The sequence below is a fragment of the Coffea arabica genome, chromosome 8c (assembly GCF_036785885.1).
Source record: "Coffea arabica cultivar ET-39 chromosome 8c, Coffea Arabica ET-39 HiFi, whole genome shotgun sequence".
Taxonomy (NCBI): Eukaryota; Viridiplantae; Streptophyta; class Magnoliopsida; order Gentianales; family Rubiaceae; genus Coffea; species Coffea arabica.
The window spans coordinates 41,801,411-41,828,824 of NC_092325.1; the positions used below are offsets into that span (position 1 = coordinate 41,801,411).

A 27,414-nucleotide genomic window follows, 5' to 3' on the forward strand; every position below is an offset into this window, starting at 1 on the left:
AAAAACATTGAGATGGAGCAATAACAGCAATGATTACTTATTAGCTATGAGATTTGTGTTAATAGTTTTGTACCCTCCTAGTCCTAGGTCACATGACATACCAAAATCGGTAGCTTCTACCTTTGGTGGGATTTTTCAGGTAGATCCTTTTGCGCTTTTTCTGTCTACTTGTGTTGCATGGCTTGTTATCCAATGTTTATCATATTGTCAAATAGTAGTGTTTATTTCAATTAATTAACAATTTACAGTAAAAAACGCGATTGATTCATTCTGAATCAAAACTTGGTGAACCCGATCCGCAATGGCCCAAATTATGCTATACCAAAGATCCAATAAACTAAATTGCGCCACCATTCAGTGAGATGGTATTATCCAAACCCTATAGCACTTTTTTTGGATAGCAAAGCATTTGAGATAATTTTGTGAAAAAAAATATTGTAGCATTTTTTTATGTGATGTATATGAGATAAAAAGATAATTGAAAATGTGTTGATAATACAAGCAAGCCAGTATGTGTAAATAAGATAGAAATAATATGTAATCCAAACACACGCAAGCTATTTAAAAATCAGACCTATACAAATATGACGCCTTGATTCTCAGTTCTCAAATTGCAGGTATATGTGTCATATATGTCGTTCTACTATGTTCTCTGCCAATGATGATTTGTACTCATGTTCTGCTAAAAAAGGACAGCCTTGAGTTTATGTGAAAGAAATGGATGTCAGTTAGAGCCTAGAGGTCCTAGAAAAAATGGATGTCAGTTAGAGCCTAGGTGTGTGTTTCATTCCGATTCCGGAAAAAAAAAAAGTTAGAGCCTAGAGGTCCAGTTCCAGCTAAACTTGAACCGGTTAGTCGGCATTCAAAATGCAAACGGGTCTATCGAAATAACCCAAACTGTAGAGGAGGGGTATTTATGGAAATTAGGACATAATTAATTATGGGCCACCTGAAATATTTACATCTGTCTCCTTCCCTTCTAAGCAAACTAATGTTAATCAAGGTATTAACTTATAAAGGATTCCCCTGCCTACATCCCCACACGCATTTGCTTTTCTGAAGCCACGTTGAGCTACCAATTGCTTTGTGCCATGTCAGCAATAGAGGCCTGCTAATGGCTTTTTAAAATTTTACCAATGAAATCGCTGACAAAAACACCCAACGACTTGAAGAAATGCACAAGGCGGCGTCTAAATGGCCATATTCCATTGGCCCAAATTCTCACCTCAGTTGTATCAGTTGTTTTTCTCTTCTTTTTTTTTTCCCAATTTGATTTAAAATCGTGCAGCGTTTTATATTAATAGACAGATATATGGATCTTTGGAGGTTAATGCTGGCTCTTTAGTACATATAAAAAATATTTTAAGATATTTCTTTTTACGAGTTAATGCATATTTCAAGGCACATCAGCTGAATCCTTGCAAAATTTTCCGAGATTTACACTTGAGACATATAAGGTTGGAAGAAATTTGCAGTAATTTCTCCTGAAGCATTAAACCATTTAGGTATCAATCAAAGCCCAAGCGGTAGACGTCCAATGAACATAACTCCGTACGGAATATCGGATTAATTTACAACGCAATGCAACAGGGGACCATGGAGGCTGAGGGAAGAAGGGAATATCTGACCCACAAGAAGGGGGGAAAAAATGGATGAGTTCATTGACGAGCTATTGTACATTCAAGAAAGAGGATATAACCTGATTAAAACTGTTCACGAGATTTCTGCACATTTTTTAGACTGTTCATGTAAAAGAACGGAGGAAGATGCAGAATCCAGGCTAGCTTCTTGTCTGAGCAACCTATGCTTTCTTAGGGCCTCATGACATGGGGTGAAAAATTCATGCCTAAGAGCTTCTTCCGCACTAATCCTCAATCTTGGATTCACTGTTAAGCACTTATCCACGAGATCAAAAAAAGATCCTGGGATAACCTCAAGGAATTCCGGTCTTCTATTGTTGTGTTTACACCAATCTTGGACTTTAATGGATGGCAAGGATTTTATGTCCAATAGACCCTGTTTTTGAAAAGGTAGACATTGAATAGATAATAGAGACGAGAAAATCAGTAATGAACCAAAAAAGTTCAGTGAGTAATACCGCAGGAAATGAGGATTCCCGACCGTGTAGCTTGGCCACTTCCCACAGATCTTCACTGCCCCTCAACTTGGCAATCTCCTTGACATTCCTGTTTATGACAATGATAATGTAGCTAAAGTTACTTTTCATGAAACTAGGTGCACAGCCAATCCATACCCTTTCAAAGTATGAGAAGAAATCTTACTGGTCAGGATCGCCTGCAAAAGGTGTCCGTCCAGCCAACAGGTAGAGTAAGGTCACCCCAGCCGACCAAATATCAACCTTAGGGCCTTGATGTAGGGATCTGAACAATACCTGCAGAAGATTCATCATTAAGCACTCTCACAGGAAAACTTGACAGAGTTAAGACCAAAAGTACAAGAATAATCAGGCAACAAGCAAAGTCTGAGGAAAAGTTTCTGTGATAGAAAAATCATGATAAACAAAGGGCTGGCTAAGAGGCAACACTTCCCCGCTTTAGGCAAAAAGTTATCCACTCCTGCAGCTAATAACAAAAGTTGCAACTTACCTCTGGAGCCCTGAAGCCCTTTGTGCCGACACAGGGACCTTCTCGTTTATTTTTTCCATCCCCTGAAACAAACAAATAATAAGACTACCAAAGAACCAATCATATGTTACCTCAAGTTAGTGAAGAACTTGGTGTGATAGAACACCTTTATTCTTCAATACTCCTGCACCGCCAACAACTCCTCCAGCTGAGTGCAGTGGCATTGGAGTTATGTAAAGAAATTTCCGATCCACTTTTGCAGGAGTTGCAGCAATCCTCTTTCTCTTGGAAACAGGAACATTTGCTGATCCACGGTTTGCACCCTGCAATGCTTCCTGCACCAGGTTGATCAGTTCCTTCCTACCTTGGCTTGGTAGAGGTTCTCTGAACTTCTCTGCGGATAAAGTTTTGGTGCTTGTTGCTTCCCTTGCCGAGGTTATCCCAGAGCCATCAGCACCCTGACTTTTGATTGCACTTCTACTGCCTACCTCAGCACAATGGTTAGAGTTTTGAATCTTCTTCCTCGTGTCCTTGGAGATTAGAAGGGGCTTTAATACTTTTCCTTGCTCCCGGTTAGCTAATTCCACAGCTTTTGGAGTCAGGATTTTCCTGCTCTTACTAGGTGGAATAGAAATGGCACGAGAAAGAGGAACGCTATTTAAGCTCACATCATGGCTCAGCTTAGTTTTGTCTATCAAAAAAAAAAAAATTGCCTTTAATCATGTGTTATAAAAAAGAGCAGCTTACTAGCACAAAGATAAAGTGAAGCTAAGATAGAAAGGCAAACAAGCTTGTTGGAAGATTAAGAATGTGCACGATTCTTTTGTAATTTTTTATCGTCTTCAGTTTACTCCAAACAAGATGTCCTAATAAAGGAAAGACCCCTAGTATGTTCCTGAAAGCAATAAAATAAATGTGAAGACGAAAAAGTGAGAACAAACTCACCTGCAGTGCCATATTTTTGGTTCAAGTCCTGGTAAAGGGGAATACGCATAAAAAAGGGTGAGAAAGAAATTCAGGCTTAAAAGAGGGAGGAGGAGATTAACCAAAAGTATCATGAAAATTCAAGCAGCAACTACTGACCATGGCCAAATTAAAATCAATGAGATAGCCTTTACAAGCCTTGCGATTGAAAAGAAAGTTGCCAGGTTTAACATCCCTATGAACAATGCCCTGTACATGCAAAACAGATTATAAACCTGCCTTTGTTCTTAACAATTCAATGCAACTTGCGAGTATATGCATCTGAGTTACCATCACCTGCTTATGTAGACCAGCAAGGGCTCTGAACATACAATAACCATACCACTGAAGCTCACAAACATCTATGTCTCTCTTCAAGACCTTACAATTAAAAGAATGTAAATAAGGAAAAACGAACACAAACAAAAATAGTGTGAACATCACTAGTCCAAAAAAAAAAAAAATTCAAAAGAAGGTACAAATCACCTCAGGCCGATCATGCTCAACATGCTCCAAGACAAGGCAGTCAGAATCCCCATTTTTAAATGAGCCTTCATATTTAATTACAAAGTTCTTTCCCCTGAACCAAATGTTTGTTTAACAATTCAACATTGAGCTGCATAGGGATTTATTTAATACTGAAACTTTTATAAGAGCTCTCAGTATAATTACCCAAATCGCTCCAGCATCTTCAGCTCATTATGGACGTGATTTCGATTAGCATTAACATGTGGACCTGTTTTTACCAAAAAAAAAAAAAAAGGCCAGTTTAAGCATGGTCGAGCATCTTCAAAGTAACTATATACGAGTGCCTCTAAAAGAATATGGTGACTATAAAGTCAAGACGGAGCATATTTTATGCACATAGGCACACATGGCATACAAAACAAATGCAATTGCCCAATTGAAATGCTTAATACATATTAAAAGTCTCATTGTTATTATACTTTCAGAAATGTTTCCATGCTGCAAACTTGTAACTTTGTTAAAAGATCTGAAACAGTATGCATCTCAGCAAATTAGTGGGTCAAAACTCTGTTTAAGCCAGTAGCAAAGAAGCACCGGGTACAACTTGTATGCCCTATGGTGAAACCAACAAACAGATTCTGCACCTACATTTAATAGCAAATGTGACTCCATCACTCTTCCTTCTTGCCCTGTAAACTGTGCCATAACCACCTGCAGGTATCGTTACATAGAGATCAAACAAATATGAGAAGTAATTTTTTTTAAAATTAGATAGGGAGAAATGTAACTGAATCCTTACAAACAGTCAAAACCAAATAAATACCTGAGCCCTCTTCTTCTTCCACGATAAAAGGTTCAAAGTTTGGTAGCACTCTTTGTTGTCCCTGCTCCTAATTAGAAAGCATGGAATATGTTTAAACTATGAGGATACTTCATTGACAAGTCAATGTAATAAGTGGTTACAAACAAATATTACCAACAAGCTTACATGAGATGGATTAACAGAAGGTTCCCTATTTTTATCTAAATTTTCCTTCTTTTCCTTCACATTCATATCTTGGTGACCATAATACTTCATGTGCTGCTTCATTGGGATTGATTTCTTATCTGTTCTTGTTTGCAGCTTCTGTAAAGGAGAGAAAGCAGCATTAGCATTCTCTAAAGTCTTGTCTATGGAATGGAGCCTCTGACTTGGTGCTTGCTTTTGATCAGTCTTCGATTTATGGGAGATCTTGGCTAGTGGATTCTGACCAACAGAAAGACCACTTGCTGTCAATGTAGCCTGACTATTTGGAAGCTTTATTACTTTTCCTTTTTCTATAGATGGTATCATAGAACTGCAGTCCTCTGATATGTTTTTTAGAAGCTTATCCTCTTGTAACCCATCTATTTTATTCATATCAATCAGACAATTTTCATCATTTGCTCTGTGTGGCTCTTCCTGATTGCTTTGCATGAATATTTTATCTTCATTCCCACTTTCACAAGGATCAACAACAGGCACCACTTCTTTTTGTGAATGTTGCGTCTCTTGATACAATTGTAACCTAGATGTTCCGGTGAATCTAATTTTTCTGAATGAACTTTCTTCATTTACATTGTCTTCCATGCTTCCAAAGGGACTTTGCAACATAGCAAGATGATTCATCTCTGAAAAAGGAACAGCTTTCACCCTGTGCTCTGATATTGATGGCAGGAAATTTTGGCATCCACGAGAATCAAGAGAGTCAAATTGACACCCTCTTCTTGATGCGTAGTTGACTTCGTCCCTATTGACAAAAAAATCTGTTACCTTTTCATTACCATATCCAGTTTCCGCTCTATTAAACTTTGGCAGTTCATCACTAGAATCGAGTAATAAGGATGTCCTCAACATTGCTTTCTCCAGTTCAAGAGCATCAAATGCCACTGCAGGTGGCTCAAAGGACTGCAAAGTTATGTCTCTGCTCATGTTACCATCAGAAAAATATGCCTACAAATTGTTGGACAACACAGGTACTATAAATCATTCTGCTAAACATCTAGACCAGCAAATGGAAAAGGAAATCAATTAAGATTGCATATATATCGACGAGCAATGGAAGTTCAAGATTCATGAAAACTTATTTAATCAGAATTCTAATGGATGCCAACTAAAATCCATGTTTGAGATGTAATAATGAATAAAGTGAAGATTTAAAAGTTACCAAATAAAAAATGGACAAGCAATATAAGAGAATCACTAGCAAATATGCCTTAAGGAAGCAAGAAGCAACGAGCAAACACAGGCACCAGCTACCTATTAGTTTCCCTTCTTTAATCATTGCATGAGCAGCTAAATTTCAGAGAAATTTTGTGAAATTATCAATGGTACAATAATTTGGATAGATTTGTCAGTTAAGTTTAACTGTCAAATCTAGAGGATTTATACTGACTCAGAACCAGTCAAGGAATAGGGAACAAGTTAAGCTACTTAAAAAAAAAAAAAGGAGACAATCGAAAAGGCTCAAAATTACCTGAGTAGAAGCATTACTGACCACACTAGGCAATCTCAACACCACCTTATCATCTTCCTTTCCTGCAATTCAAAACAGAACTTAGAAATTAAATCAGGTAAATTCAATTTGAATAGGTAACAAAATGTTTTAGTATCCTTTTTTTATTATTATTTTTACCGTCAAAATCAGCGGAAACAGCTCTCCTTTTCACCACCTGCAACCTCTCATTCCCCATCATAAATTTCTTCCTCTTCTTCACCATTTGTCCTCCCTCACTCCGTTGCCTCTCCCCATAACTACTTAACCGTAAACCTAACTGAAACCGCGGCAACAAATTCAAACATGTATCCGAATTCGCGACAAATTGCGAGATTGCTAGGTATCCGACGGAAGAAAAGGTGACGAAGTAATTAGGAGTTAAAAAAAGAGGAGAACTAGGGATAAAACAGAGAAATTCTATCAATTGTGGAGTAGTATAGAAAAGCGTGGTTATGCTCGCGAGTTCAGTTGGCCGCGCCGGCCGCCGGAGAGAGAGCAAGAGAGAAAAAATATGCCAGGCCTTTTCTGAGTCAGTGGGGGAGGCGAATGTACCGAGATGCAAACTCAGGTGCGAGTTTGTTAAATCGGTTTGGATTTCCATTATTAGTGAAAATTGAGTCTCAGATCTGATTTAGAAGTTAAGAGGATTGTGTCTGAAGAAAATGAGAACTCTTGTGTGTGTGTGTGAGAGAGAGAGAGAGAGAGAGAGAGAGAGAGCTGTGGAGGAGAGGGGCGGGAAAAGGATTTTTTGAGAAAGTAGGGAATGCTGCTGTTTTTCCCGCGTTATGGGGAAGGATAGAGATTTGTTCTACGTCGTCGTTTTGTTGTGGACCAAAGAGATGCAGTTTATGGTGATTAAAATTTGAAAGTCTTGTTTTAGGTGCAATGCAAATGACCTAAAAGTTGTATCACGAATTTGTAATTTTTAGTCTTAAAAGATTTTTTTGAAATGGATTTCTATGAAGTTGAATTAGAAATAACCCAAAATGCCATCAAAGCTGTCTAATTAAAACCAGTCAAAGAAAAAGATAAATTGATCATCGCCTGAGCGTTTTCTTTCTGCTACCTCTCAGTATCAAGCAATGATTCAACAATTTTTCTTTTTTTTTTTTTTCTTGTCTCCTAGTTAGTATTAAATTGGTGATGGCCCAGTTTGGGGAGTGTTTGATGTTTGTCATCGACTTGCTTGGAGAACTTGTAGGAGACAAGTATTCAGCCACAGCGGAGCCCAAGTAGTCCAAGAAAATTTATAGAGGACTCTAGGCTCTTCTTGGATTTAAGAGTTTTTTTTAAAAAAAAAAAATTGTTTTTGGCTTTCAAATTTACAGTAATAAACTCTAAAAACAATTTTAAAATACAATGCATCTCAAATACACTCAAAAAATAAATAAATAAAAAATTCCATCTTTCTTCATCACCTATCATCCACAACGATCCCCAACTACCGTCAGACACCACTACTCTACCGCCACCTCCCCTTCTTCACTCCTCCCTTCTTCCTCCTTCCTCTTTCCTTCCCCTTTCTCCTCCCCTTCTTTATCCTCCTCTCTCTTCGCCGCCCTCTCTCGCAACCCCTTCCCCTTCCCTTTCCTCTTTCCTCCTTCCCCCCCCCCCACCACCCCCTCCCAAGTCTCTTCCTTCCTTCCTCTTAATGAAGTAAAAGATTTTATTGTTCCTCTACATTACATGCATGATTCCTCGTAGCTCGACCTCAAATAAAGGTAATTTTAAATCGAGTTCTAGTACAAATATTTTAGCTCAAGTAGTTGATTCAACTTAGGTGCGTAAATGAGTCTCAACAAGTGGAACACTCTAATATTCAAGTTTGTTGGATTCTTTTAATGAATTTAAATCATATTCAAATTTGACTTGTTTAGTTACCGAATCGAACTCAAACGAGTTTTTATCGAACTAACTCAAATTGAGTTCGAGCAGTTTGATTTTCACTTATAAATTTTATTTTTATACTAATTGAGCTAAATTCGAGCTTGACTTGATTAATTGGCGAATTAAACCCAAATAAACTTTTACCAAATTAAATTTGATTCGAGTGTCAAGTAGTTTGATTCATCTTTTAACCCTAACTCAACTCGATTCCACGCCTTGTTCAAATGCTAAAAAAATAACTCCTCTGCATTTCCACTAATTTTCCGTGCTGTTCAGTTCCAGAACTGCATATGTCAACTGGCACGTCACCTATTCGATTTTTTTAGCAATAACTTGTACCGTACTTGGTTATTAAAAAGCATGAATTACTTTTTCGAGCGCACCTTATTTGAAACTGGGTGTAGTGTAGTATTATTATTAATATTTAAACCTCAAATCCACTGGACGGACGGAGGTCTTCGCCTTGTTAAGAATTATTCACCCGTGCCGGCTACACATGCGAACACCAGAACTCCAAGAGCCAAGAATCTTTTCATTATTTATTCGATCATTCGCTTTATTCACAGCATCTTTTTTCTTTTTTATGCATATAATTCCGACATCGTTACATGCATGACGTGATTGTCATTTTTCTCGTCCAATGTGATGTGACTATCACCTTTTCTCTTCTGATTGCATGCCATTTTCCATGGCTCTCCGCTCTTTGTGATCCCCATCTTTTAAGTTTTATCTCCCATCTGACTTGATCTCCACCAATTCTTTCTCTTCCTCCTACTTCATGCTTACCTGCTCCACCGCGATGCTAGACGTGACTTCTATTTGTTCAGATTTGGCTCATCTCCGATGAATTATCTCTCCATTGTCCACAGTGTACGTTTGCGCAAATGACATGCATCTCCATTTACCAGGAAGGGGCAAGATCATTTTAATTTTGACTAATTCTAATTTTTATTAATAAATGAAAACACATGCTATGCATTTAAATGCGCATTTTGAGAAATGCGGAAAGAATTTACTGGGGATAAGCCAAGTCCCTATTTTTCTCTCATCCACTGTGATCTATGTTGCGACTAAGAGTGATATTGAGTCGAGTCAAGTTCGAGTAACACCATACTTGAACTCGATCAATGCTACTTGAGCTCGAATGAGTTTATAAATTTGGAAATTAAGTTCGAATTCGATTCGTTTGAACTTGATTAAGTTGTAAGCCTTATCAATCTCTAGCTATTTGAGCTTGAGCTCGAGTTTTTCTTTTCTTGTTTTCAATTTTTTACATTTTAAAATTTATTATATTACTATTTTGCCATCTATCACTTTTTTTTTTTACTACTGAACACTATTTCATGTAATTTTGATTAAAATACAAACCCATAATAGTCTTTCTATAATTAAAATATATACTATATAAATAATATAAATACTCGATGAAACTCGTCCAAGTACTCGAATAATTACTACTGATGCTCAAACTCGACTTATAGCAAAGAATGGGTAGCTCGAATTCGAATTTAGTCAAACCGAATTCGAGCCAAGCTTTTGTTCAAGCCCCTCGCAAACTACTTGCGAGTGGCTCGGCTTGCCCACACTCTTAGACACCATGATCGAACTTTCATGGTAAGCCTTTGGACCTTAAATCTCGAGTCTTTTAGCGGTTAGGCATTCGTTGGTGATCCCAAACTGCACCTTTTTAACACACTGTTTGGCAGGCCTCTTTTGAGAAAAATCCCGAGGGAATCCAGAGGTCTAAGCGGCTTCTGCACAAGACTTTCACAGTGGATTCCTAAGGCATCTTTTGCACCACTCAAAGAATCTTCAGTCCAACAGTGCGGGTCATCCAGTTGAGAACATTTGTCCAGAGGTGCGAAGTCTTCCAAGAAATTTGTTGACACCTTATATTGAAAATGATCCCCCACACGATTGATCAAGCCACCTTAAAAATGCATCTTTAGAATGCCACGACCGCTGCAGTCCACCTTATCAACTGGTAGTCTTCCTTAAAGCTAGTTAGACATATACTATATTACACTGCAAATGGCCCCACCTAATATCTCTTTAAAATACACAGCTTACCAAAGATACAAGTCCTCAAGAACGACTCCAAAGGAAGGAAGGTGAATCTGCAAATTCCCTCGATATGGCCCCACATGATTGAATAAATCCCCTTAGATATAGCCTTTTGCAGACCTGCAAATCCCCTCATATTCCAAACATTTTGTTCTTTCTTTCTTCTGAGGTTTTCAGAACTGGTAGATTCTTCTCCTCCTGCAGCAGCAGCTCACATTTCCAAATGGCTGATAGTAACCCGAGAAACAACCTACGACTCCATCGCATGATAGCAAGGATCCGTGAGCAATTGAATGCCGCCTACATCAATACAAGATTCCGCATTTCCAACTTGTTTCAAGCAGACCAAAGCCCTGCTCCCTTTTTCCCCCACGCCGCTTTTGCTTTTACAATTCTTGCCATCCTTGGCCTTCTCCAGGTGAAGTATCAAGGGAAGGACAAAACGCCATTTGACTCGCACCCCAAAACCATTTCTCTTGCCATTATTAGTTTGCTGATATACGGCTTTGCATATGGCATCCAACTTGGGCTTCCTTCTGCTCGCTACAATAGGATAGTCGGTGATATGGTTCACTTCTGTATGTTTTTGGCTGGCTCTCTTTCGATAGCCGCCACTGTATCATTCTTGTTCCCTGACTCGGTCAGGCCTCTCCTGTTTGTAGTCTATTTCATCACTTCAGCAGTTGTACTGCTAGATTGGGTTCATAAAAGATATGGCAACAGAGAACAAGGAGAATCAGACAACGGGTGGTGGGGACGCAGCCAACAATTCTTCATGACTACCTGGCAGCGCTTGGCTCATCGCTTTACTGAACATCTGCAAATACTTCCCCTGTGACCGCAGACTTTTTCCTGGCATGGGATTTTAATGCCTGCAACCAGCTACAGAGTTTGCACTAACAAAGATGTTTTATGTATTCTCTTCGTTCTGTGGAGTATTTTTGATATTTCTGCATGTAAACATGTATCCATTGTTGGTTAACTATTTAAAGATAGAAGATTGGAGTTCAAGAGCTAGCGTAGTTTGATATGTTAAAATTAAGCACCACGAAGATGCAATGTAAATGGAGTTCATAATCATAATCTTAAGAGGAGAAGTGGATTATCCATTCATGAAACCTGCCATTTCTCCAAAAGCATTGGGAATTTGTCTACCAGTCCCAAGCGATTGGGAAATTGTGTACAACTTACTGGAGATGCTGGCATATAATCACCCACCACAAAGTTTCAACTGGAGATGGAAATACAGTTATTCGGTCGGGCATCCAGCGTGCACACATAATTTCAAATAGATTGATGAACGGAGATGCCACCATCATCATCATGTAAAGATTAAAAGAGAGGTGTCAAAACTGATTGTCAAGCTTAATTTGGACCCCCCTTTATCCATAAAAAATAAGAAGATACACAAGAAAAGCATAGATGGATGGGGATGAAGCCCAATAATCCAACTGGAGTATTTGTTTTAAGTCAAGGTCGTAAGTGCAGAATGCTTGCGTCTCTATCAAGGAAGGAGAAAAAACCCTCCCAGCGGTTGCTGTCTCTGTCAAGCAGGAAGAAACCCAAGCCACGGCCCCGCCCCACCAAATCTCAATGACATTGATAGCTTGTGCGCCTGTCTCTGTAAATTTACATAAAAAAGAGGAAGTGAAGAGTAAAATTACTCGGAAGTTGCTCGTGCATGCCGATTGACTGCGTAAGCTACGTTTCCATCAAAAAGCTTTGAGCTTTCAGGTTCCCAAGTGTCCAAAATCTTCCCCCCAATACATCCTCTTTTCGACGGTGGCTTTTGAGCATTGCAGAGAACTCTTTTCCGTTGATTATTCTCTACTTTTCTTGACTTAAGACCCTTCTGCTCTGCCTGTTACCAAATAATGCACATTAAGATTGAGCAATAGTAGCTGTAATGCGCCCAAAAAAAAAAAATTAACAATTAAGATGGAGCGACAACAATAATGATTAATTAGCTGTAAAGTAGTATGAGATTATTGTTTTATACCCTAAGGTCAAATGACGTACCAAAATTGGTAGGAACTTGTACTCTTTGGTGGGATTTTTCCAGGTAGATCCTTTTGCGCCTTTTCTGTTGATTTGTTTTGCAGTCTTGTGATCTGATGTTCAAAATTCTCAAATATTATATCACTTCATTGACAATTCTTAGGGGAAACGCAAGTGATTCTCGTCCTCATATTGGAGGTACTCTTATATATATATATACATATATGTATATATATAATTCGTTGTACTCTTTTCGGCCATGATGGATGGGTTGTACTCGTGTTCTGCTCGAAAAGGACAACAGCTTTTTCATCTGAATGAAATTGATGTTGGGCTAAAGTTCCTGTTTCCGTTTTAAAAGTTAACCAATGAATTTGCTGCCAAAAACACATAAAAGACTCGAAGAAACACACAAGGTAGCGTCTTAATGGCCATATTCCATTGGCCCAAATTCTCACTTCAACTGTATCAGTTGCTTTTTTCTTTCTTTCTTTCTTTTTTGAATTAAAATAATACAACCTCTTACCTTGATAGATAGACATGGAGCTTGGGAAGTTAATAATGCTAGCTCTTTACGAGATATATACAAAGGGAAAATTACACTTTATCCCCCTGTAGTATAGCTAATTTTCACATAACCCCCGTCTAGTTTTAAAAGTTATATATAAACGCTCACATAGTTTGGATTAAAGTGTTAAAGTGACGGAAATGATCATCCGTAATGGAACCTATGAAAATATCGAAATTACTCTTGTATAAAAACTAAAATGGCTTAAGTGACTAAAATATATAAATATAATATGCATGACAATTTAAACCCGTATAATTTTATATTTTACCATATAAACCACTTATACTTTAGTGTTTTACCATATAATCCCTTTATGATTTTCAATATATATACATAATCTCCCTGTGATTAATAAATAATTTTTAACTTTGCATATGGATATTTTTGACATTTTAGTTGACTCCGTTATGAATTGCAAATTTCATTATTTTGACACTTTAATCCAAGCCATGATGGTGTTATTTATAGTTTTTGAAACCATAAGGGAATTATGTAATAAAATACCAAATCACAGGAGGGTAAATTATATAAAAGTTTAAGATACTTCTTTTTACCGGCTAATACATGCAAGGCTTATCAGTTAAATCCTTTCTTATGGCCTCATGTCATGACATTCATGCCTAAGAGCTTCTTCCCCGCTAAACCTCGATCTTGGATTCACTGTAAAGCACTTATCCACGAGATCAAAAAATGATCTTTGCAATAACCTCAAGGAAATTCAGTCTTCGATTGTTGAGTTTACACCAAGTCTCGGACTTTAATCGATGGCAAGGGACCAATTACGAACCTTAGGGACTGGATGTAGGGATCTTATCAATACCTGCAGAAGATTCATCATTAAGCACTCATGATCACAAAATATAATTCCCACGTATTAAAGGGATCAAATGAAGCTAGGCAAAAAGTTATCATCAACTCCTCCTGCAGTTAATGACAATATTTGCAACTTACCTCTGGAGCCCTGAAGCCCTTTGTGCTGACACAAGGGACCTTCTCGTTTATTTTTTTTCCATCCCCTGCATTTAATACATAATTTTGCCTACTAAAGAACCAATCATGTTTTACTTCAAGTTGGTCAAGAACTTATTATGTAACAAAATGTGAAAGTCTTGTTTTAGGTGCAAATGACCTGAGAATTGTAGTATCACGAAATTTGTAATTTGAGTCTTTAGAGATATCTGCAAATTGGATTTTTATGAAGTTGAATTAAAATTAACCCAAAATTACCATCAAAGTTAACTCCAATTGCCATCGTCTAATTAAAACCAGACAAGGAATAAGATAAATTGACCATCTCTTGAGTGTTTCCTGCTACCTGTCAGTATCAAGCAATGATTCAACATTTTCTTTTTTTTTTTTTTTTTAATGCATTGTCTTCTATTAAATTGGTGATGGCCCAGATCGAGTTGCTTTGGGGACAAGGGGCACAAACGATTGCAGGTGCAATCATTTCTGTCGGTTGTGTGCATTTTTTATTGTGCGTAACTTTGATTACACACGGTGTAATTTTTTTTGCATATGATGTAACTTTAGAACAAATTTTTGTAGATCCCACATATTGCGTAAAAATCGAGTTACAAGATATGATCTGAGCCACAAAAATTTTTTTAACCAAATCATGACCATCAACTGCGAACGGTTGTCACTGTTCCTGGCCCAAGTCCCTTGCTTGGGGAACACAAAGGAGACAGCAGTCCAACCAGAGCAGAGCCGAAGTAGTACTCCAGGAAAATTACTACTTTTATTAGTGTTTGGATGGTAGATTATTTAGGATAATTATTTGAAAAAAATATTGTGCCGCTTGATTGATGTGATATATATGAGAAAAAAATGATTAAATAATGTTTTTATAATACAAACAAATAATTTCTTGGATTTCGAGAATTTTCCTACAAAAAAACTCTCAAAACTCCAATTCAAACGAGCTCTAAGATAATCTATCGAGAGAGCATGTAATAGTGTGATCAAACACACTCAAGGAGATTATATTTCCTAAAACCAACTGAACAAGTAACAATATCCAATAAAAGAATTTACAGAAATAAAGATCAAACTAAGCAAGCTTTCCAATCAATCAAAGCCATGATCTGAATTATACATGGAAACTGGGAGCAAAATCTGTATCCTGAGAGTATAAGATGGAGCAAAGTTATTCTGCAGAAGGTGAAGAAAATAACAGCTTGAAGAGGAAGCCAACCATGAGGCCAATCAATCCCACAAAAAGAGCAAACACCATGGAAAATCCTGGGTCGCCTTTCCTATTTCTTCTTTTCTTCAGCATTTCCTGCAAGCAAGAGAGGCAGAAACTGAGTGAATTAGTGGACAACTGCTGATCCTTAAATCTCATATGCAAGCCACAATTCCAGACTATAAGATTCAGATGACAGAGGAAAAATAAACAATTACAGCCATTAGATCGTTGATCACACGGTATACCCCAGAAGGTTGAGTTTGAGCAACCGTGTATAAGTAAAAGACAATTATTAACTGGCTAACAAATTACCATGTATGCCTCCACAACCTACAAGATACAGACTGAACCTGCTTTAGTTTTATTGGCAGTATCGTGTGCAGTTCTAACCTCCTCTACAACAATTGATTAAACCAAAATCATGGACTCTTCAACACTGAAAACCTTGTGAATCTGGAGAGTCATAATCTCATGGAACAGATCATCAGAAATCAACCATATTTCACTATGCAACTTTTATTAGATTTGCTCGATAAATCCTCTGCACAGAAATTTGGAAGATACTACGGAAAGTATTGACGTTCATCAACAGCCAGGCAAAATGCAATAAATTGCAATGCTTCCTCCACCTGGTAGGTTAACGTTGCTTAAATCGTCTAGGCAGTTTTCTAGTTTAGGATGACTCATCCCCTGCTTTCCGGGTAAGTGTATGTATGATAGTTATCTAATCCTCTAAATTGGTTCTCTCTTCTTTTCCTAGAGAGTTTATCCACAATGTACAGTCTCCATGCAGTCACTCATCTGCTGAATTATCCTAATTCTCCATCAGAAATTGAAATTGAAATTACATAGAAGAAAAGGTGATTGAAGTATCCAACCAGATTCAATTCTAAAATGCTGTAGCTTCCATTTCTAATAGCTATGTATTTCTATATGCATTGTTGGTTAGGTAGAATTGAAATGGGTTGGCAGAGTGCACTAACCAATTCCTGTTGCAGTAGTTGTGTTTGTCGCATTGCTGCATCCCTTTCTTCTTTCAGGCGCTGCAAGACCTGATTCTACACAACAAAAGATAGAATACTAATAAAAAAGGAAATGTTGACAGATAAAAAGCCCAAGTATAAGAGAAAACTCAAGAACCACATCCACGACAATTTAGGGGATCACACTGAAGAGCCAGATGCACGAGGACATAATGGTATAAGATGAAAGAGCTCTTATTATTCAGTTTACCATCACAAAGAACAACTGGCTAGTTTCATTTTCAAATTCCATAAACTACCTAAATCTCTCTCATCTTTCTCTCTCTACACAGAGAGAGAGACACACACACACAGAGACAAACACACTTATGCTTGAGATAAAAGATCAATCTCTTAGCATAGAAACAGAACTGGTTGGAGATAAAAGGGTTGGGGAAAAGCAATGAGTATTATACTCACATCATCAAAGCTCGCAGAGCGCCGCATCTGCAATGTGTAAAGCAGCAGTAAGTCGGAAATAGAAGTAAACAGCAACAACACAAGCCAAATGTCCAATCCTTTAAAGTAACACGGTAAAGTAACAAACTTATGATGCAACATGCAACTACTGATAATGAGCAGCATAACACAAGGAAACCATGTGAACTTAAAAAATAACTATATAGAACAAGCACTCACTGCATTCGCATCAATACTCTGTTTGAAGCCATCTTCAGAGATTCCAGGCACCGAGTTAGGAGTGAGATAAACAACCTTAAGCTTACACTCCTCTATTGTTTTCCCAGATTCCTTGCTAAACTGGATGGAGAATCATTAATCATTACCAGAAAAGAATTTAGCAAACAAGAAGTAACTTAGGTTCAGAAACAGTATCAAACTAATGTCGTGTTGAAACTGCTTTTTCTGTCATTATTTGAAAAAAAGTTACCGTGTTTGGTGGAAGCTCATCAACGTCTGTATTTGGAGGTACTATGGTGCTTTGTAGGAGGAATTTATCTTTGCTCTGCATATCTGGAGGGTACTCTCTCTGAGCTTGAAGTGTGACTGCAAATGCATTAGAAATTTCTGCGTTAAAAAATTATATAGGTCTAAAATAGCGGAACAGCCCACTAAGCCGTGCAGGTCATTATGTAAATAGAAGCTTTTGATATATATTAAAAAAGATGGCAGAACAAAATAAAACAATGCGTGAGTGGTAATACAAATGTACGATCCTAGCATCTTAAGAAGATTATAACATTTTCTCATCCCAGATGGAAGACTGCAAGTTAGAGATTAGCACCTCTAATGACACAGGAGTCCCAAGGTTGTATAACACCAGTATTTGGCCGAACAAAGTATTTCTTTGGAGAAGTAGTTTTAACCTAGGAAACCAAAATCAAGAAAAAGAGTATCACAAATTTAGCATATAGAACTCCAGTCACAAGAATTACTTAAAAGTTTGTATAAGGTCACTTATATACCTTAAAAGCAACATGATGCTTTGTCGTATTTGAAACTTTGAGGTCACAGAAGCTCTGTTTCTCCAACTCAACTAGTAACAACCACAGAAAGAATATAAAACCAGTCAATACTTCAAGAATGTACCAGCAAATTGTATTACATTGTACAGGGGAGTGAATTTCAGCCAAAATCATGTACTAATATAGCCAGATAACTGAAGCTATTTACATCAGCAACATGTTCAAGTTCCCATAATTTTTAGGTTCTTCTTATCAGCCAAAAGAACCACTGGCACCACTTGTTTTTTCTAGTCTATTTCTAATCTTCCCGCATTTACATCTCAGTTTCTCAAGCTAAACTAGTAACAACAAGAGAAAGGATATATAGCCAGTCAACAATTGCGATTATATCCCACAACAGTGTAAACGAACTACACACAGGGCAATCAGCAAAAATGTAATCTAAAAATTATAGCTGAACGACTGAAACTAATACTATCAACCGAATGATATTTAGCCCATATAATTTCTATTCCACAAAGGCCGAAAAAATAACTTTTACGCTGTTTTTTACCTCTCAATTGCCATAACCTTAAGAATTTTCATCTCCTTTCACAACTTCCTTCCCCTTTCTCTACAAAAAAACCCATCCCAAATTCTAAAAACAAGGCCAATTCATAAGCAGCAAATTATGAACGTTTATCATTACTTTCATCGTAAAATTAGCACATCAAATATCAAAATCAAGAAACGTGAATTACATCATATCACAGCCTACCAGTTCCCTAGAAAAATTTCTCCAATCTCGATTCTAATTTTTTGTCCATTAACACAATTTTCCAGCAATATCTCCATTCATCAACATCATCATTCATCTAAACAAAAGAAAGAGACAAACACGCGAGAGAGAGAGAGAGAGAGAGAGAGAGAAGAAAGGGGAAATCACATTGGAAGTGGAGCTCGTCAGGTTGAACGGATATCAACTGGTTGGTAGCGCCAGTCATAGTGAAGACGAGCACACCGGATCAACACCTTTCACTTTGATTTTGGACAATAACCCCCAAGCTCAATCAAACAAAACCAAAATTTAAACTTACTAGTACAAACAACAAACCCCAGGTTAACAAAATCAAAATTATACCCCCAAAAAAAAACAAGAAGGAAATGAAGCAATAAAATCTCTCGAGAAGCGGAAAGAGAAAACAGAGCAACGAATAAGAGCAGGGAGAAACAGGAAAGCAAATTATCTTCGTCTTAGCAAATATTTAGGATCGGAGAATTGAATCCTCAGAGAGCAAATATTTCGGAACTCAATTGTTCATCCTCATTTGTCGCTTTTTCTGGTCCGAATTCCCCAACTTCTACTCTTTCTTGCTGATGCCTATTACTACCATGTATTCTTATACGTATCCGTATTATGTATTTTTTAGTATTCATCATTTCAGAATTAAGAAGACACGTGGCGGATGATTGGGAACTGTGACGGGTTGGCTCGGAAATCAAAAAGGAGGGGGCTGGTGTGGGCCCAGATGACGTGTCAGTGGCTTACGTGTGCCTTTGGGGTACCGGAAGAAATTTTGTGATTTGTGATTGTTAGGTGACTAATCCGACTTGGATTTGATTTTCCAGGTTACTTAGTACAATTAATTGGCATGATTGATGTCCATTGTCCACCTCATCATGCTCATGCGTGTTGATTACTGATTAATTACGCAATTGATTAGGCAAAGAAATTCTAAAACTTACTAATTAGCTCGCCAGATTTTTATTTCTGGTTTAAGAACATTAATTAATGAAGGTTTCTGTGTTAATAAATTCTTATGCTCCATTTAATGAAAGTAAAATAAAAAGGGGCTTTGGCAGTTGGCACAGCCTCTAGAAGGCAAATTAAATACTTTTAGTGCTTTTCATGACAGGTACCTTTTTGATTCTCATTGAATGAGACTTTTAAGTGCTACTATTTTTTTTTTTTTTTTTTTGGGAAATCTAAAGTTGAAGAGTTAGAGAGAATAGACGCACGTTAATATTCAATCATAAATTGTTTGTGCAAATAAATGTCTTGCTTCCAATTTACCTTAGTGTCTTGAATAAGAATTAAACATTTAATTTCCCCTTAGAGTTGGTCCAAATCATGTCAAGTTAGAATTATGATTACATGATATAGCTTAAATTACAAAATAGAGAAGTTAGATTCAACCACCAAGGGGGTGGCAAGGCATGCTGTGAATTTATTGATGCCTTTAACACTAGTTACCAAAATTAGCTGTGTTATGGTTGGTGACCCTCTCTTGCACCAATCAATGTACTTTAATTACATAATCACGTAGAATTTTCTTTTTTAAAAGGAAAAAAAAAATTTTAACGAGCGCCCTGTTACAAAAATACACATACTAATAATTATTATTTTTACTGACATATACATCTTTCTTAATTAACATTTTACTTTTTTAAAAATTTGACACATGACCTACATCTTAACGGGTGCTTATTAAATACTCATTGGACTCATTTTTTTTTTCCCGACTTGGTTAAACTAAGGTTTGTTTCTCGAATTTTTTTTATGTGAAATGCTGAAGGTCGTATGTGGCACATAACTAACTACATGCCATGCCATCGTCAAGATTTTGACAGAGATGAGACCTGTCAACATACCAACTAGAGGACGAGGGGCCTGGACAACTGACAATCGTCCAGGCAGTTCACGACTTGGATGAAGTTTCAAAAATTTGTGCGGCTCAAATCACATTTTATAACTCGATTTTCACGCCGTGTAAGACCCACAAAAATGTTGTTTTATTTTACTCGCTGTTGTTCAATTGTTACACCTTGTACAGATGATGTTACACCATGTACAAATGGTGTTACACCTTCCGGAGGAGCGGTTGTTAAACAACCGCTCCAGCCCCGCGTCCCCAACGAGATCGGTTGGCGATTAATAACCGCAATGCCAAGTTCCCCTTGAGCTGCGGCTTCTTATAATCAATGTACCATGAAAGCTAAGTTCATAGGTGGTTTTTGTCTACTTTTTGCACGACAAAGGATACTAATCAAATTCTATAAATTACTACTACAAACGACACACAATGATGAGGGTACATTGCGAGAAAACTGTCTGATTTTTCCCATTTTGTTTATTTAACACACACCTATAATTGATTAGAAACAAATGGTAGAGGTAAAAGGGTCAGATACTGTAAAGTTCCAAAACGAATAGATGACCAGTTACCTATATTGAATTGAACCCAGTTCGGAAATAAATTTAACCATTCCACCGCAATGGGATCCTCTTTTCCGTCCTCCACTCACCATAGCTATTTTATCCTCCTGTTCTTTTTGGCGTATGTTATACTACTTTCTTTTCTAAATGTCCTGCAAGAAAGTGTAGATAGTTAATTGGATTGCATTTTTCTAAATTTTTTGTAAAATAAATTACTGTAACGATTTAATATATATGAAATAAAAAAATAATTGAAAAATATGTTCACAGAAACGTATCATTTCAAACAAAGCCAAACATTCGCCGAGGAATGTAGCAGAAAGTCAACTGCAGGTGCAACTGTGCAAGCACAGAAATGGGACGAAAACGTGGAACTTGGTGTGGACTAAAAACCAGTTCAAGGACTGTTACTTTAGGCTCTTAAATCTTCCTTCGCGTAGCTAAATCAATAGAGGTTTACTAGCAGTCCTCGTGAAGGTATGATGGATTGAATCAAAATGTTACCAATCTAATTTGAATTGTTCCTAACTAATCTAATTAATGGGTTCTTCTAAACTGGAAAAGGGGCAAGCACTATGATTTGCAGGCCACAGAAGAAATTATACTCTGCAATGTTTATGGCTAAAGCCGTTCAACAGATCAATTCAATCTTGTAAACTATGTGAATTAGATTCTGCGGGTACCTGATGCAGCTTTCTATTAGCTGTCACACAAGGAGGATTGCTAGCGGCCATATTGTGGCTCATTTCACTTCAGAAGTATTTGGTGGTTGTAGCACCTATCATGCTACATGACTTATAATCCAATCACCATAAGCTATTAGGCTATATTGTTCGATCAGTGCTTGAATGATCATCTAGTCAGACAAACTTCAGCAGCTTTTGCTATCTCTACAACTCTGCCAGGCAAAAAGATGCCCCGAAGCAAGGTAGTTTTCCTCCAGTGCGTTGTGAACATTACTTAAAGGTCTATTTCGACCAACACTAGCACAGACCATGACAAAAGCTTGATACCTGTAGTCAGGTTTTGCGGTATGAAACTCCAAGAACAGATTTTAGTATAACCTCAAGAAGACTGCATTAATGATTTGCGAAATGGGAGATTACATGTAACTTTTAAGAATTCCACAAAAAAAAGCTGCTTTCGTGATGTCATTTGAAGGTGGAGAGACGAGGAAGCTTGTCTCTCAAATAATACAACCTTGCTCTCCTGACTTTCCGGTGGCTAACTACCCTGATTTCCTTGATGTTGGGTGAATATCTGTAATCACAGGGGAAGGAAAAAAGAATCAGATCAAATTTTGCTTCTTGAATCTCTGCTAGCCACTGGAAACATGTCAGTTGAATTGCATTCATCAGATTGGATGCAAAACAAATGTAATATGTGTACATGTCTTTGTCTGTTGTATGCTAAATGAAGACGAAATTCTTCTCATGCAACCCTCAAAAACTGAGTGGCTGAATTCCATAAACACCCCTGATACATCTCTCTTGTCAGAACAAAATATTCTTGTGACTGCTTGAGATCATCAATGAGGTTCATACATCACAAAATGTAGTGAAATCCATTTCACTAGAGCATCTGATTATACTCATTAAAACAATCATCTGACGGAAGTACGGATTAAGAAAAACAATGTCTCTGTCAAAGAATGTTATTAAGCTAATCCAGACAGATTATCTTATTTCGATAACTATAATACCAAGAAGGCCAGCTACACTTGATACATTGTTATGTATAAATTCTCATCAGAATGCATTGTCTGGTTTGAGTTTGTTCCATGTCATGATTAAGGTAAAAGTTCACACAAGGACCCCCAAAAAAAAAAGTAAAATTTACACCAAAAGAATCCAATAGCCTTCAAATCACGCCAAGTAAAAATAAAACCACACTCCTAGTTTCAAACCATTGAAACTTGTTTTTTATCCTATTTGTATCAACAGTTGATAAATGACCACCACTTGTCGACAAACAAGACAAAGGACTCTCATTCGCTGGCAGGATCAAAAAACAAAACAAATGGGACCTCAAAAAAAATGAAATAAGAAATTACAATTGAAATCAATTTTAAGACCTCATAAACTGTCCCAAGTTTAGAGTCCAAAAAAAAATAAAAGAACCTGAGCAAAAAGCATGAAACCAATCAAAATGAATTTGATGCGCAAGACATGAAACTTGAGTTATTTTAGGATGACTTTCCTATGAATATATGATTCCGGAAGTGTGTGGTAGGTTCCTATAACATCAGATCCCATGTGGAAAAGACAAAATAGATTTTAAAATTGAGTAGAGACACATAAACAATAGGCTTGTTTTGCAGTTGAGAAGGCATAAAACAAACTTTCTGTTGAAAAAAAGATTTAAGATCGCCATAAGACTCAGGTTAAGGAACCAAGGTTGCCGCCCTCCTTCCCACCCTTCTCTAAAATAAGTTGCAAAAACCTTGTGTAAATGTAATACAGCACAACATGCAGGAAGTGAACCACCATAACAATGAAGTTCAGAAAAATGCAGCTAGGTCAAAATGGAGTTGAATGTTCTGCTGCAAAGTAATAAGCTTATTTGCATAAAATGTCACAGAGAAGAAATAAAACAAACTCCTAAAGAAGAAAGGATTAAGATCAACAGAAATGTTAGGTTAAGCAATGAACAGTTCCATGCCCCCCTTGCCACCCTTCTCTAAATAAGGCACAATACCTTGTGCAAATGTCTCCCTCCCTATTTCCTCCCTCTCTGATACAAGTTTACACAAATTTACAGAGACTTGTACAATATAGAAATACAGTGGTTAACATGATTCAAATCTTCAGGACAAACAGCATCAATTTTATAAACATAAAAGCATCGAAGTTCAGAGTTAAGTGAATGTGTCAGAAGACTTTTTCATGAAAATTCAGGAAAACAAAGCCATACAAAGTGAGCAAAAGTGTCACCAATTTGCAAGGCAAAGAAAGTCTCTATGTCATTGAAATGTTTGATAAATTTTTCCCCAGATACTTAATATGTTTCATATACTCCAAACAGACCATGCAGCACCCCGGGGGCAGGGAGGGGGGAAGGAAGGTAAAAATGGTAAGTAAAAGAGGCAAAAGCAACCCATAACCACCTCTTCGTGCATGTAACAATCTTTTGGATGACTAACCATGGAATAAACATGAAATAGGTGAATTTGAGCTTATAACAATTGTATCCACATATATGGTTAAATTAAATAACTTCTTCAATGATTAAGAATGAAGACATTCTAAAGTGGCTGTTAACTCATATTACATACATTAGGTCAATTCACACAATCACACATGCCAAATCAGTTAAGAGTGAAATATAAACCGAAGAAAAGGATTCCAAATATGAAAGATAAATGCTTTCTCATATGCAACTCCAAAAATCTAATTCAAGGGAAGGAGAGAATTATGTTGTTAAAACCATACTTACATTGGAAATACTATCTCAACTCCAACCCCAGCAATGATCCTCCTGATACGAATTGTTGTGTGAATGCCAGCATTTTGCTTAGAAATCACTATTCCCTTGTACACCGACAACCTTCTCCTATTCTCTGGAACTTCCTACATATCAAATAACAATCTTTCCATAACTATTGCAACTAAATGGCAAAAACAAATAACCAAAGCAGCTAACATCAAAGCATCCAAATTACCAGTTTGATCTCAACAATGTCTCCAGTTCTGATATCTGGTGTTGGCCTCACCTTGTCTGATTCCTCAATTGCTCTCGTGTTCAATATCTAGTCAAGACAACTTAACTTTTAATATAACACACATTACAAAAAAGAATCCTTCAAAGGGCAGGTGAGTAGGAAGAAGCAAGCAAGGGGATGGTGACGATCAGAACCGAACCATCATTCTAAAACGAGAATAAAGACGCTTAATTGGCGGCGAACAATTTGTTTCCTTTTTTTTTTTTTTCAAAATTCTTTAGAAATAAAAATCATCTACACTTTTCAATCAACCTCACTAGCCCATTTCTTAAAATTTGACGGGAAATGAAAACTAAAAAGGAAAAAAAAAATAAAGAAAGCTAACTGCTTTAAAAGACTAATTAGTGAACTAACTACCTGCATTATATCGCCAAGCTTAATTATGGGCTTTCTGGGTGGTTTTTCCACTGTTTCAACAGCTACCACCTCAGCCTCTCCTTCTGCTGCTTCAACCTCAGCTACTGTCTCTCCAATTTCTTCCTCATTTTCTACATTTTCAGCTTCTACTCCGTCCGCATCCCCTTCAGCTCTAACCACAAAACTCTGATTACCCTTTAATTTCCCAAAACCGAAGCCAGACCAGTTCAGTGAAACCCTTGAACTGAATGAGGAGGAGGGACGCCCTGAAACCATAGCTGAAAAACTCAACTTCTTCTGAGAGCATTGAGCCGCGTTCCTCGGAATCATATACAGTGCCTGCAAAATTGACGCAATTAGCCCAGAAAAAGGGGTGAATTATAGCAAATATATAAAGTTCAGAAAAGGGATGACCTGGGGAAGGACATTGGAGACCATTGTTTAAGGAAGGGCATATAGAGAAACTAGAGAGATTAGGGATATGGGGTCAAGAAAGTGGTGTTGATTTTGAGTGTGAAGACCGAAGAAGGTAAAAAGCAGAAGACAGAAGGCCTTATCCGGACAGAGGAGAGGATCCTCTGCCGCTGGAATTGGGAATATTGTTCATTTGGCCCTACAATTTTATATTAATGTCATTCTACATCTACATGTCCAAAAATTGGATTTGGGGCAGGGACGGTCATCAGTATGACCGTCCCTGCACGGTTGAAATTTTTGTGCGGCTGAGTTTTGCCCTCAAAAAAATGTGCGGCTGAGATAACACCATATAACTCGATTTCCGCGCCAAGTGTGGGGCCCACCACTATCTGTTGTGAAAATACAACCTGTGGAAAAAAAGTTACACGGTGAACAAAAGAAGTTACGCCCACCGTCCCTGCCCCGAGTCCCCAAAAATTGGACATAGGGTTCGATAATCATGTATCTTGTTACTCGAGTCAATTCGCAATCTAAATCCCCATCGTTGAACCTAACATATTATTATTGTTTGTGTCAAGTTTTCGCACATCATCATCAAAGTTTTCGTGGATCTTTTATTCAATTCATGAAAAATATATGGACAAAATTGTATAAAACGTCCCTCTCTCACAGTTCGTTAAATAAAATTTTTTATCATCCACTTTTCAAATAATAAATTTATATACTTTATAAAATCAAGTCGATAATTTTTTATCACACTTTAGGTTATTGATCATTTTTTTTACCTTGAATCCATCACATAATCCACACGTGACAATTTTTTCAGGAGCAAAAATGTTAGATCTCATTTGTAATTAAACAAATGATTTGATCCATATTCACTTAGCCTCTAAAACCATAGGATTTGACCAAATTTGGCATCTGACCTTTGTGTATATAAAAAAATAACTGCATGTGGATCATGTAGTAATTTTAGGCTAAAAAATAATCAAAAGTTTAGGTAAGGATCAAATTTTATTAATACAAAATCGTAAGGAATGTAAAGTTAATATTTTAATAAGAAAGGACAAAAAAATTCATTTCACAAAATGTGAGGGACGTTTTAAACTTATTTTTTCAAAATATACGTGGCATTCGCTATATTATTAAATTATCAACTCAACAAAAGCGTTATAATACTTTTTTTTGATCAATTCAAAGTGACAATTGTTCAAATTTTCATCCATAAATATTGCTTTCACTGAGTTCCAACTATATCTATCTATAATACGTAATCACTAGTCACATGTTGTTCTATAATTTTATAGAATGATATTACTCCTAAATTAAAATCACAAAATTAGATTTAATGGTTCATATAACAAATTTGTCTATCAAGCACTACTGTCATCCTATGTTTTCAGAATCGGACCGGATAGCGACTCGGCCAAGGTCAGGGGTCAGGGGTCAATGGGTTCGATCGGGGGTCGATAGGAGTCGAACCGGATGACGTCATAAATAAAAATTATTTAAAAATTAAAATATTATATTTATAATATCTAATAATATATTGATATTAATAAAGGTATATTCATATATATTTGATGTTTCAAATATATTTAACAAGAAAATATAAAGAAATTAGAACAATTAAGTAGCAATTTATATTATTTAATAAATATTAACAAGTTTAGAATTAAAATTATGAGTTTAATTGAAAAATAACATCAAATTTTAGGATAATATTTATAAAGTATCAAATATTTGAGGTATATCGATAAGTTTTAACAATTTAGGGGGTCAAAACATAATATTATAAAGTTTAAATTTTTTTTAAAAAAAATTACTGTTGAACCGGAAAAACCGGTTTTTTTTCGGTCAAACCCGGTTTTTGACCGAGTTTTAAATTTTCGATTTTTTAATAAGACTCGGACCGGCTACCTGGCCGGTTCCCGGTTCGACCGGTTCAATCGGCCGGTCCGGTCCGAGTTTCAAAACAGAGCTGTCATCACGTCGGACGTGATAGTTACACATTGCACCAGCTGATCTAGGGTC

The 27,414-nt window shown here is 36.9% G+C and overlaps 3 protein-coding genes across 6 annotated transcripts; all 3 read right to left on the minus strand.

Annotated features, from left to right (window-relative positions):
- Positions 1 to 1,458: 1,458 nt before the first annotated feature.
- On the minus strand, positions 1,459 to 7,236 carry LOC113703033 (uncharacterized). 3 transcript variants are annotated; one of them, XM_072062407.1, is made up of 15 exons: positions 6,671 to 7,236; positions 6,512 to 6,573; positions 5,005 to 5,943; positions 4,840 to 4,906; positions 4,665 to 4,727; positions 4,221 to 4,284; positions 4,035 to 4,128; positions 3,846 to 3,929; positions 3,669 to 3,758; positions 3,531 to 3,558; positions 2,752 to 3,276; positions 2,607 to 2,668; positions 2,283 to 2,392; positions 2,099 to 2,186; positions 1,459 to 2,016 (listed from the first exon to the last, which is right to left on the minus strand). In XM_072062407.1, the coding sequence occupies exons 1-15, from the start codon at positions 7,131 to 7,133 to the stop codon at positions 1,714 to 1,716; spliced, it is 3,042 nt and encodes a 1,013-aa protein (XP_071918508.1). In that variant the 5' UTR covers positions 7,134 to 7,236; the 3' UTR covers positions 1,459 to 1,713. The 3 variants fall into 3 exon arrangements, with proteins under 3 accessions (XP_071918508.1, XP_027080044.2, XP_027080043.2); XM_027224243.2 differs by having other exon boundaries at positions 4,840 to 4,900; positions 5,005 to 5,988; XM_027224242.2 differs by having other exon boundaries at positions 5,005 to 5,988.
- Positions 7,237 to 15,005: 7,769 nt separating this feature from the next.
- LOC113706905 (vesicle-associated protein 2-1-like) lies at positions 15,006 to 19,066 on the minus strand. The gene is made up of 8 exons (XM_027228958.2): positions 18,615 to 19,066; positions 17,690 to 17,760; positions 17,509 to 17,590; positions 17,155 to 17,270; positions 16,905 to 17,024; positions 16,686 to 16,712; positions 16,227 to 16,301; positions 15,006 to 15,336 (listed from the first exon to the last, which is right to left on the minus strand). Exons 1-8 carry the CDS (start codon positions 18,670 to 18,672, stop codon positions 15,202 to 15,204), a joined length of 684 nt encoding a protein of 227 aa, XP_027084759.2. The 5' UTR covers positions 18,673 to 19,066; the 3' UTR covers positions 15,006 to 15,201.
- Positions 19,067 to 20,743: 1,677 nt separating this feature from the next.
- LOC113706906 (large ribosomal subunit protein bL19cz) lies at positions 20,744 to 25,561 on the minus strand. Of its 2 annotated transcripts, none has more exons than XM_072063126.1 (5): positions 25,378 to 25,561; positions 24,964 to 25,302; positions 24,547 to 24,633; positions 24,321 to 24,454; positions 20,744 to 21,037 (listed from the first exon to the last, which is right to left on the minus strand). In XM_072063126.1, exons 1-5 carry the CDS (start codon positions 25,399 to 25,401, stop codon positions 20,980 to 20,982), a joined length of 642 nt encoding a protein of 213 aa, XP_071919227.1. In that variant the 5' UTR covers positions 25,402 to 25,561; the 3' UTR covers positions 20,744 to 20,979. The 2 variants fall into 2 exon arrangements, with proteins under 2 accessions (XP_071919227.1, XP_027084761.1); XM_027228960.2 differs by lacking the exon at positions 20,744 to 21,037 and adding an exon at positions 21,938 to 22,145 and having other exon boundaries at positions 25,378 to 25,559.
- Between the last annotated feature and the right edge of the window lie 1,853 nt (positions 25,562 to 27,414).